Source organism: Acartia tonsa, chromosome 4 (assembly GCF_053477335.1).
Source record: "Acartia tonsa isolate MP-2025a chromosome 4, ASM5347733v1, whole genome shotgun sequence".
In the NCBI taxonomy this organism is placed as follows: Eukaryota; Metazoa; Arthropoda; class Copepoda; order Calanoida; family Acartiidae; genus Acartia; species Acartia tonsa.
This window is the reverse complement of record NC_137263.1, coordinates 56,128,037-56,139,740: the sequence shown is the minus strand read 5'-3', so window position 1 is coordinate 56,139,740 and position 11,704 is coordinate 56,128,037. Positions and strand designations below refer to the sequence as shown.

At 32.2% G+C, this 11,704-nt stretch overlaps 4 protein-coding genes across 4 annotated transcripts in view; all 4 read left to right on the top strand.

Moving 5' to 3' along the window:
* Positions 1-11,704, top strand: part of MED18 (mediator complex subunit 18) — a 550,858-nt gene that overhangs the window by 151,635 nt on the left and 387,519 nt on the right. The gene's annotated exons all lie outside the window — the stretch shown is intronic.
* Positions 1-11,704, top strand: part of LOC145317859 (uncharacterized) — a 266,488-nt gene that overhangs the window by 151,623 nt on the left and 103,161 nt on the right. The window lies entirely within an intron of this gene.
* Positions 584-2,640, top strand: LOC145315561 (homocysteine S-methyltransferase-like). Its single transcript, XM_080155543.1, has 4 exons — positions 584-679; positions 1,054-1,216; positions 1,674-1,822; positions 2,050-2,640. Exons 1-4 carry the CDS (start codon positions 584-586, stop codon positions 2,608-2,610), a joined length of 969 nt encoding a protein of 322 aa, XP_080011669.1. The 3' UTR covers positions 2,611-2,640.
* The window catches only part of Cpsf5 (cleavage and polyadenylation specificity factor subunit 5), a 10,853-nt gene continuing 1,767 nt past the window's right edge, over positions 2,619-11,704 (top strand). The window contains exons 1-3 of the mRNA XM_080159164.1: positions 2,619-2,767; positions 7,684-7,798; positions 8,122-8,253. Of these exons, the coding sequence (XP_080015290.1) occupies positions 2,667-2,767; positions 7,684-7,798; positions 8,122-8,253 (348 nt within the window). The 5' untranslated portion in view covers positions 2,619-2,666. The remainder of the gene's footprint in view (positions 2,768-7,683; positions 7,799-8,121; positions 8,254-11,704) is intronic.

The window sequence follows — 11,704 nt, the reverse complement described above, 5'->3', positions numbered from 1 at the left end:
GATCATGGCCATTAAAAAATCTTTAATTTTTTTTTTTCATGGAAGAAATATTTATGGTAGTTTATAAAGTAACAAATTTCTCGTAGAGTTACTACACATACACCAAGTTTCCAGCTCTAATAACAATGATTTTAAGAGAGAAAGGGGACAATGGCCTGTTTATTACACTAGTCTCTGAAGTTTTATAATAAGGTTTTCCTATTTGTTGATTTAACAACTTTAAACTTTTATAAATTTGGATTGGTTGGTTTATTAAGTTGATTGTTCAAACGTTTCAACCATTAATTTTTTATCTACAGATGGGTTAATTTTGTGTATTACTATTGGGGATGTACATCAATTTATGGGCCATGTCTTATCCCTTTAGATCCCTGATGATTTCATAATTAAAATGATTATATCAACATTTTCTACCATGTATATTTCCAACTTATAATGTGATATTTGTCCTGTTGATCAATTCTTAGTTTTGTTTTATCATTATTTAATTAATTTCTAATTTTACCCTTTTTATATTTTTTGCTTTTGTTATTTCAGAATTATTTTTATGTGATTTGAAATAGTTTATAATCTGTGATAAAAAATGGCGGGTTTAAATATTTTACCGCCGCTACAACAGTGTGATTTATTGATTTTGGATGGAGGTTTGTCGACACAGTTGGAGAAATACGTTTCAGGGGTCAATGATGATCCCCTTTGGACTGCCAGGGACTTATCTTAAAATTATTTTAATCAAACCTAAGTAAGGAAGAATTAAGGAAGATACCTACAATAATTTTCCTTTATTTACTTTAAGCAGGTATCTTAAATAATAAGACAGTCGACGATAAATCCAAATATGATAAACACAATTACCCCTAAACTTCTAATATCAATGAAACCCAATAAACCTTTAATCAATGTCTCCATAGTTTTTAATCCAACGAATGAAAGAACCTATTAATATAACTTTGGAGACTAGCGTAATTTACAGTCCAAAGTCCCTTACCTCCCTGACATTTTAATAACATCCTTGTTTATAGCTTGCTTTATAAAATTTAAAATAATTTTAAGATTTGTTTACCTACCAGAAGTTTAGTAGAGCATCCGGACAAAGTTGCCCAGTGCCACGTGGATTTTATAGAGGCTGGGGCCAGAATTATCCTAACCAACACCTATCAAGTATCCCCGCAGGGCTTTGCCAAGCATTTAAACCTAGACACAGCTGCCACCAAAGGAAAATGAGTTTTTAGTCTTTGAATCATTTCTTAAAAACTCTTCAAATTCAAAATCTTTTAGCACCAAACACTAATTTGACTATGCTTTTTCGGTAGACTGAGTATTGGTTATAAAAATGTTTATAGCTACTTTAAAGAAGGGGGATAATATTATATATTCTCTGGTTTTAAGCCATTTTAGGGGTGATCTTTGCCTTCAAAAAGAGGGAGTTGAAAGAAAAAACTCAAGACGCTAATTTTAGCCTATCAATTAAGAATCCGGAATCCGCTAGTAAAAAACGGATTCCGGATTCGGATTCTAAAATTAACCCAAAAATTGGGCGGATTCCGGATCCGGATTGCCAACCCTAAATCAAACTTACTTCTTTATAAAATAAGATGGCAGAAGTGACCATCTGAATATTTCTTAGCTACAATTGTACAATGTTTTGACGCTAAAAACTCTTGTAATAACAGATTTGACAAAGAAAAGTGTATCGCTTGCCCGGAGTAGCGTGAGAAAGTGTGGTAAACCCAATGGATATGTGCTTGTTGGGGGTTCTATAGGCCCCTACGGGGCCTGTCAACATGATGGCAGTGAATACACGGGGGCTTATATTCAACAGGTATAAATGACTTGAAATTTTTACTTTGATTTGCATTAGGCATATATGCATAATTTTGTACATTTGCATTTATTACTTTACTTCATAATAAAGGTTTTATCATATTTGTAATTTGACAGGTAAGTATGGTGAAAAATGCGCATCTACACGTGACTTTAAAAATGGCATACTTAAAGAAATTTACTTTTTTTAAATTGATAAATGTTTAAAAGTCTGATTTATTGCAGGGAGGAATGAGCAAGGAGGACCTAATAAGCTGGCATCGGCCGAGAATCGAGGCCTTATCCGAGGCCGGTGTCGACTTTTTTGCCGTGGAAACGCAGCCAACCTGGCAGGAGGCCGTGGCCGTTCTGGACTGCATCCAGCAGGTTGACCCTGTCCTACCCGTCTGGGTCACGTTTACCGTTAAAGACTCTAACAGCATAGCTAACGGTGAACCATTAAAAGAGGCGGTCAATCATATAATACGCCATGCTTTATATAGTAAAGCGAGAATTTTTGCTGTTGGCGTGAATTGTAGCGCACCGCAAGACATCACCGGCGCTTTGGACACAATCCGCACCGTGGCCAAAACATTGCCGCTTGTTGTGTACCCCAACAGCGGCGAAACCTGGGACGGGCAGGCACGAACATGGGGCGGAGCCCCGCAGGATTGGGAAGACTGTGTGGGGGAGTGGTTGAAACGGGGGACCCTAATTTTTGGGGGCTGTTGTCGGGTTGATAGTGAACAAATTATGAAATTAAGAGTTGCAGTTGCAAAAGCCTTAATGAAACAATTAAAAACGTGATAGCAGTATTATTTCTTTTTTATTTTCAGATTTAAAAAAATCTTTAAAAATCTAGAATGTCTGGAACAGGATGGCCACGTGGCACCCAGCCCCTCCCCCTTGGAGCTAATTCAACAGTGAATAGCTTCACCAAGAATCCCTCACTCACACTAAGCAGGTATGCTTTTATATTCATCAGTTGCGTAGCTTTTATCAATCTTACTTTGTATGTCAACAACTTCAATATCGTTAAAAATTAGTAGATACAGGATAGTAAGATGCATGATATCATAGTTGCATAATCACCATAGAAATCTTTTTCGCAAAAATTGGATAATAAAAATTTTTGAAAGAGCTAACAATACACGGTTAGTTTTTTATTAAATGAATAAGTTAGGGTACAATGTTTGGCACTTTCGTTATAAGTAAATGATAATAACAAAGCCACAGAATACGATAATACCTTCAGAAAAATCGATGAAAATAGTTTTCATACTAAATTTTGTTTTTTTTATATTTTTTCTAAAATGTCATGACAGATGATGCAAAATGTCGTCTTAGTTTTTTGAAAGGATTAATCTTCTCTGAAATCTAAATTATCAAAATATTTTTTTTGGTAAATGATTATACGATATATGTCAAACATTTTATCAAAAAGAAATATTTAAAATTGTGAAGTAGAAACCTGAATAATTTTTCTTGTGGAAATAGTTTTCTGCAAATGTTGATAAACATATGTCTGCTAGCATTAAGATGTTTGTACTGCCAATACTCGTTGGGTTTTATTTAAAGAATTTCTTTAAAATGTTTTTTTTTTACATATTATACCAATAACGCAATATTTGCTATCAGAAAACCCCCGACTAAGACTTGCCTACGACCCGATCTTTTAGGATTGCTTTGTAATTTACATTTTTGAAAGTCTTTTAACAGTATACACAACAAATTCTCTCTTTTTTAACTAACTTTCCGAATAATATACCTAAAGCATTTGAATTGACAAAGGCTATGCTAATATTTTTACCATTCAAGTTTATTTAATATTCTAATAAATAGCGCAACCCTCCAAGTTTATGACTACTTTTCATGAACATATGATCTAAAGAATAAGCTCTGACGCAATGTCATATAAGGATATTATAATATTCATAAAAAAAATTGTTATTTTTGCATATATGTTACATTTTACAGTGTTTTGTGGCTCAAAAGAAAGACAATTAAAAATTATTTCATATTATATAGTTTAAAGTACATAAGATAACCTAGAAATAGTAAAAAATTCCCTTTCTTTTTTTGTCGCAAAAGAGAATTCAACAAAGATTTTCATTAAAAAACACCTTAGTGTAAAAATTAAAAAGTTTAAACATGGTCACAAAAAGATTCAATTAGTTTATTAAATGTTTCATTTCCAGCAAATGACGATTAATCTCTATTACAAAGAATAAAGTGTAAAAAGATATTCTTGTTTTAATTTTAAGCAACTTAAAATGCATTTTAATACCTTTTAATGATTTATTTTTTAAAACATCATTTTATAAAATGTTATTGATTTTTAAAGTTATATATTAGAATGTTTTTAAATTTTGTTAACATTTTGTTTTAAATGTAGAAAATTGGTAATTCTAAACATTCAAAAAATGATTTTATTAAATTTTCATCACTTAAATTGCATGTTTGATGAAATTTTCAACTGATAATTCAAGAAAAATCGTTTAAGTTTTATTATATTTTACTTTGAAATGTTAAAAAAATATATTATTGTCAAAAATGTGGAAGTTATACTTTCCTCAAAAAAAGACCTAAAACATGCAAATTAACACGTGTAATGAGATTTTTTTTCTTTCAGGTTTAATTTTAAGTAATTATTGATATTTTTTGTAAAAAGGATTTTATATAAAAAGTTTTATCACATTTAATGTGAGAATGTTGATTTTATCATATTCAAAATAAATGCTGTAATAAGCTTTAAAATATTTAAACACTAGTCTCTCATTGGACACAAAATGACGTCCAATAAGAAAAAGGAATAAAAATATTGGAAAGAAAATTATTTTATTTCAAAATTAATTCCTGGCATTTTGGAATAAAAAATATAGGGGAAAGAAAATTATTTATTTCAAATTTATTTCTGGTCTTTAAATAATATTCATTATTTTATTTTAATTCGAGTGTCAACCAATAAGAAATAGGCATGCTGTTTTAAAAGTTTGGAATAAAAATTATGGATCTACTGCAGTTCACGGTAAAATATTGCTGGTAACGAATATTGCTAAAAATTTATGAATTTTAAAGGCTGCTAGCTGCCAAACGGCTGAACGTACAGATCATACCCGCACACCATTTTAAGCGGCATAAGGAGGCCTACAAATAATCTGGAATAGACAAGATCCAATGATGCACAGGGAAAGCTTCACTGAAGAATAACCGCGTAAAATAGATCTTTTTCGCGCATTTCTCTGCACTGCAAGATAATTATGCATTATTGATTTATGGCTATTCCAGATTATTTGTAGGCCTTTTTATGTCGCTTAAAACTTTGTGCGGGCATGATCTGTACGTTCAGCCGTTTGGCAGCTAGCAGCCTTTAAAATTAATAATTTTTTAGCAATATTCGTTACCAGCAATATTTTACCGTGAACTGCAGTAGATCCAAAATTATTATTTTTTGTCAATTCCTGTTTTCAGAGTATAAAATGAGAATAAATTTTCCAACATCATTATTGATTTCTAATTTAACATTTCATACAGTGGGTAATATTTATTTCAACATTTTTTGTCATTCAAAATCAAGTGTCACAAAAATAATAATATTTAACATAAAAAAGAAATTTTTAAAATAATTTTGTTTTCTTTATTTGTTGAAGATTTAAGCCCAAGCTTTTTCTGAGGGGGGAGACCCCCCTCAACCCCCCTCTCCTGAGGGGGGAAACCCCCCTCAACCCCCCCCCCCCTGACGCTCTCTTCTTTAAATCTTTCATTATTTCTGTAATTTATTCTATCTATCTTATAAATTTCAAAACATGAGATAAAAAGGAAATAATTTGCTGTACATTATTAAAAAATTTAAAAATTGTAAAAAAAATTCCAACATGATTTTTAATTTTAAATACAAGAATATTTTTTCCTATATGATATGTTAAATTTAAATACAGGAATAATTTTGTACTGTGGAATTCAAGAAATAAATGCTGTACATTAGAGTGGCTTGATTTTCAATGATTTTCTAATTTTAAATGTGCTACATACACTTTCTGTCTGAACATCATATAAGAGACCAAAAAATGAAAAGAAAATATTTTGAATAATGGGGAGGCTCGCTGATGCATGTAAACTTTTAGAAAGACACTTGTGGGGAGAATTTTTTTTTTTTTTTTTTTTTGGGGGGGGGCAATTATTTTTCTTTCAAAGTATAGCTTTATGCACCTTCCCAATTTTGTCTTGAAGAGTAGAATAAGAATAAAAAATCTGTTTTTAAAACTATTGATCCTAGCAAGAAAAATACATAAATAATTTTAAAAACCAAGAGATTTTACATTTAATTTAAGATTTTTCATGCTTGGATGAATATTTTTTAAAACCAATTTGATATTCTTATATTAATCAACAAGACAAATTCAAAAAGATGCATAAAGCAATACTTTGAACGAAAAAAAGTTGCACCTCCAGAATAAACTTCTAAAATTTTTAATGCATGGAAACACCTTCCCCCCCATTTCCCCTCAAGGACAAAATCAATTTTTTATATTTAGGTTTCTTATATGACGTTTAAACTGTAGATGTTGATTACAAATTCAATGTCCAAAATTGATCCACTCTACTGTACATTGTTATAATTTAATATTTGATGTGGGTATAAACATTAGACATAGATGGTCAATCTGACCCCATTTTTTTCTTAAAAAGAAACCTTTGTTCACTTTTTGTTGTATATGAAATACAGCCCTATAGGCAACATTATTTGCAACTAAATTTTGCAATGATATAATTTTTAGAAAGATAACTTTATTATAAGAAATTAAATTATTTATAACTAACTTATTATATGTTGTGTCATACGCTTCACATTATATGATGGAAGAAATATTTTCTTCAAATATTTCACCCAAGGAAAGCTTTAACCTAAGATATTTAACAATTTATAGCTGATACATAATGTAAACAAAATTCCCTTGTGCTGTCTCTAGGTTATCTCTATTGTATAAATGAACGTACAAAAGAGGAGGAGAGAGAGAAGGAAATAGACAGAAAAGTGAGGGAGGGGGGAGGGGGAAGAAATATAGAGAAAAATAGACAGAGATATTTATTGTTCACCCTTAGATGATGTAAATTTTTTGATAGACTTTTTTGAATTTAAGAAAAAGATAGAGAATGAGACAAAACCAAGTATCATATTTTATTAATATTGCTTATACAAGAAAGGTCATTCAAAATTATTTCACCAATATTAAGGTCAAGTGACAAAAATTTAAATTTCCACCTACTTCGCCCCCAGAGGGGGCAATAGTAGAGGAAAATTCAAATTTTGATCACATGACCAAAATTGTTGAAATAATTTTAATATCCTTTCTAGCATTCACAATATTACGAAAATATGATAAATAACTATTAAAACTCGAGTTATGTAGTGGTTCTAAAAAAGGTTGCGAATTTATGCAATTTTCTCGCAAAAAAAATTTTCTAGGATTTTAAAAATAGCAAAGGGTGTTATTAGACGTACTTACAGATACAATTGCTAAGTCATTTTGGCCAAACACTAAAATAAATTTTTGACATCTGAGGGTCCAAGCGTGAATAATGTATAAAATGGACCTATGAACTTTCTGTTAATGATTAATGATAATAGAGTTGCTCCTCTTTCTAAGTCGTACCTAACTTACAGTAATGATCATGCCAAGTTTGAAATTGAGTGGGAAATTCTATTTCTATTATGCCTAAATTAACTAGAATAGCTATACTTTCGTTACGGACAGACGTACGGACTGGCCATAATTATAAAAAACGCACATTAAAATTTTTAATTTTTTTTTATTTTAATATTTGTAAAAAAAATATGTGGTGTATATTGTAATTCTTTATTTTGTTAAATTATTGTAGAACCGTAAATCTGTACCCCCTGACCAACTACACCTTCGGAACCAAGGATCCCCTGTTCGAGAAGGATCCAAGTGTACCTGCCAGGTTCCAGAGAATGAGGGATGAATATGAAAAGGTAGGATTGTCTTATTCAGGGAAGGAAGGGGAATTTGGCGGGGAGGGAAGGGATATTGGGCTGTTTATTACACTAGTTCCCAAAGATTTGTGTTAACGTTTTCTTATTCGTTGGCTTTACAACATTTGGGACTGTGGTTGGTTCTTTAAGTTAGTGTCTAAATGTTTCATTAACTTATGTAATCTACAGAAGGGATAATTTTGTGTATCATCGTTGGTGATGTACATCAATTTATTGGCCATTGTCTTGTCCCTATAGATCTCTGATAAAAATGAACATTTCAAATCTTGTATGATATTGTACCTAATCATCTTGTGTTCTAGTTGGGTATGCGAAGGTCTGTAGATGGAGTGTTGTTGGTGCACGAGCACGGGCTGCCCCACGTTCTGTTGCTGCAGCTTGGCACAACATTCTTCAAACTACCAGGGGGAGAACTTAACCCAGGAGAGGATGAGGTAATATGATTTTTTTCTGTCTGGGGGGTGGGGGGTGGCTTACAAGAAATTTCATTTTCTTTTATTGTTCATTCTTATTTATTTTATATAAAACATTAGCTGCTAAGATCAGCTGTTTACCAATAAATGTATTTTTTTTCTGTCGCTAGATGGGGTTAGTTATTTTTTTGTGATTTCTCTTGGGGGGTCACTATGTGCCCAGGCATTGCAAAAACTCGAAGATTCCAAAAAATGCAATTTTGGATATTGACCATTTTTATAGTTTAAGGCTAATCTTTGTCATATTTGAGAAGGATTCCCAAAGCAAGAGGTGAAAATATCAATTACTTATGATTTTACAGCCTTTAGAAGTAGCCTACCTAGATATTTAGGATTTTGTAATAAAGCCTGACTATTGAAATTACATTTTATATGCAAACTTTAAATTATCGTCAAACTACCAAAAATTGAGCTACAGTAATATATTATACCTTTTTTGAAAGCTTATTGAATATACTATACGATTTTAAATTAATTTTTATACGTTTACTTCTAAAACTTATGAAAAAATTGATGTCAAAGCATTCCCCCCTAAAGAGGCAGGAATTATAATATTTTGTCATGATACTCTCAACTTCAAATAGTTTGATCTTTTTTCAGCTAACGAGGCCGCATATCAGACCTTTACACATGTTTAACCAAGGCACTCAGTGAATGAATCCCGTTGGTTTCACTGGCGGCCTCGTTAGCTGAAATTTTTTTTTCGCATTTTTGTAGGTGCGGTCGGACCCATTTTATAGCAATTTTTACATAATAAAGACTAATTGAAATAACTTATCGTGATATTTATAGTTCCCGATGCAATTTTTTTTATACAATCCCTTATTCTTATTGCTTAAAGTCTCTAAAGGATATCCTTGCCCCTCCCCCCCACCCCTCGAGGGTGGGGGGAGACACCCCATGCACACCCCTAGGAATATTTATTTAAGCTATGTTATCGAACCTGTTGCTTCTAATCAATTAACATTGTTTTTAAATCAAATGAATAGGTATCATCTTAAATGTTTCAATTTGATAAAACTAAAACCTATTCCACTCCATATACACGCTCTAAAGAAATAAAAGAGTTAAGCAAACTTGTAAAGAAACTAAATGATTTAAACCAATTTGTTAATAAATGTATATTATACATACATAAAGCCTATGAGTATGAAGGCCTAGGTATCTAAAAGGATAAGACAATGGCCGATAAATTAAGGTACATTACCAATAATGATAAACAAACTTACTTTTTTTTGTAAATTACAATTAGTGGTTGAAAAGTTAAGACACTCCACTTAAAAAACAAACAAGAAAATGTTATTATAAAACTTTGGAGACTAGAGTGATCAACAGCCCAATGTCCCATTCCTTCCTGATAAAGGCCCTATTGCAGACAATCAATCCTTTGATTGCAAGGCCTTTGGATTAAAGTTTTTAGTGCTTTTGGGGTGATTTGTGATGTATTCGCTTTTATTTTTAAACAAGGATTGTTTTGTCTATAAGTAGCGTAGCAATAACAGATCAATTTTTCAATAAAAAATTACAGTAAATTATTTCACAAAATGTTATTAACATGTTTCTTTGTTTCAAGTTATTAATGTCAACAAACCCAGAGATCTAAAGAGATAAGTTAATGGCCGATAAATTGATGAGCTTATCCAACTATGATACACAAAATTACCCCTTCTGTAGATTACAATTAGTGGTTTAAACGTTTGGACAATCAACATATGAAAAAAAACAATTAAAATTCAGTAAAAGCCCCTAAAGTCGTTAAACCAATGGATAATAAAATGTTATTATAAAAAGCTTTGGGGACTAGTGTAATAAACAGCTCAATGTCCCCTCCCTCCCTGAAACAAATCAATTGATATATAAGTATTTAATTGATAATTTATTTATGGGGGGGGGGGGGGAGTTAAAATGTAGTGACTTGAAACACTACATACCAGCAATTTTATTTTGGGCGCTACTCCCTTAGTTTTAGAGATAATTGGGTAAAATATTTTGGGTTGTGTCACCAATCACCCCAAGTTTTGGTATCTTAAACAAAAACCAGGGCGGAACCGCCGTTCACAACCGTTTTCCACCACAACCAAAATATTTTTTTTATTGTATTTCTTGCTGAATTAGGCAATTTGGAATCATTTGAGACTCAAATCGTTTTAGGATGTCACTAATCACCCCAATTTTTGGTATCTTTGAAAAAAACGACGGCGGGCCCGCCGTTTACAGCCGCCGCCGCCAAAAATTTTTTTTTTGCATTTCTCGCCGAATTAGGCAATTTGGAATAATTTAAGATAATGTTATTTTTTTGCCGGCGGAAAATGGCGGTTAATGGCGGGAGCGGCGATCTTGCCGCCGTTTTTTTTTAAAGATATCAAAACTTGGGGTAAATAGTGACCCAACCCAAAAGATTTTACCCAATTTGAAGCAAAATTAACAGAATTATGAGTTTTTGTTTTATTTTGTAATTCTGGGCACATAGTGGGGGTGTTGGTTACCTTCTCAAAAAAACCTTCCCAGGACCATGTAAAGGAGAACCATGTCGGTTCGGCGGTTAGCGAGATCCTTTGGTACCCACACAGACAGATAAAGATCCTGTTACTTTAGAATAGGGACTAGCGGCTACGTCCCTAGAGTCCTCTAGGAGCACTTGAGTAGGGGAGAGTCGAATTTGATAACCAAATTTTTTAATTTTAGAGGGAGGAAATTTTTTTGAAGGGGGGTTGTGCCTCCCTCTTCCACATTTTTATTTTTAGTTTAAAATTTTAAATTTTTTTGTGTGGGAGGGGGGGTTCTAAGGGGCGATTTCTCTTGGGAGGGTGGTGGTATAAACCTTCCCGGGACATATGAGAAGCTACCCTGTAAAGGAGAACCCGATCGGTTCAGCAATTAGCGAGATCCTTCGGTACAGACACACAGACAAACACACATCCTGTTGCTTTATTAAAAAGGATTCGTTCCTAGTCTTTCGGATTTTTAATAAAATAGGAAGGATTGAATTCTCGTCTCGCCTACCTTAAAATATTATAAACTCATTTTTGGACGTCAAAATAGCTTCACTGAAGAGTCAACAATGGTTAAAAAAGGATTTAGAATATACGTGGATCGATATGACATGAGAAAAATTGTCGTCAATTTAGGTTGCTAACATGATATCACTTATTGGTCAGTTTGTTCATCCAGTAGAAGGGAAAGGGGTGGATGGGAAGGGGGGTTCGTTATTTAAGCTACAAGTTCCACTTTATTAAAGTACATGGCAATCTGGTTTAAGATTCAAGTAATGATAAATCAATTTGTTTAAACATACTCAATTTAAACTTATTACTTGGGTTTACATAAAATCTTCTATTACATTCAAGAATTACATGAATAAATTTTTTATCCTTTATAAGAATTCTTTCATCAAAAAACACTTGGAGAATTT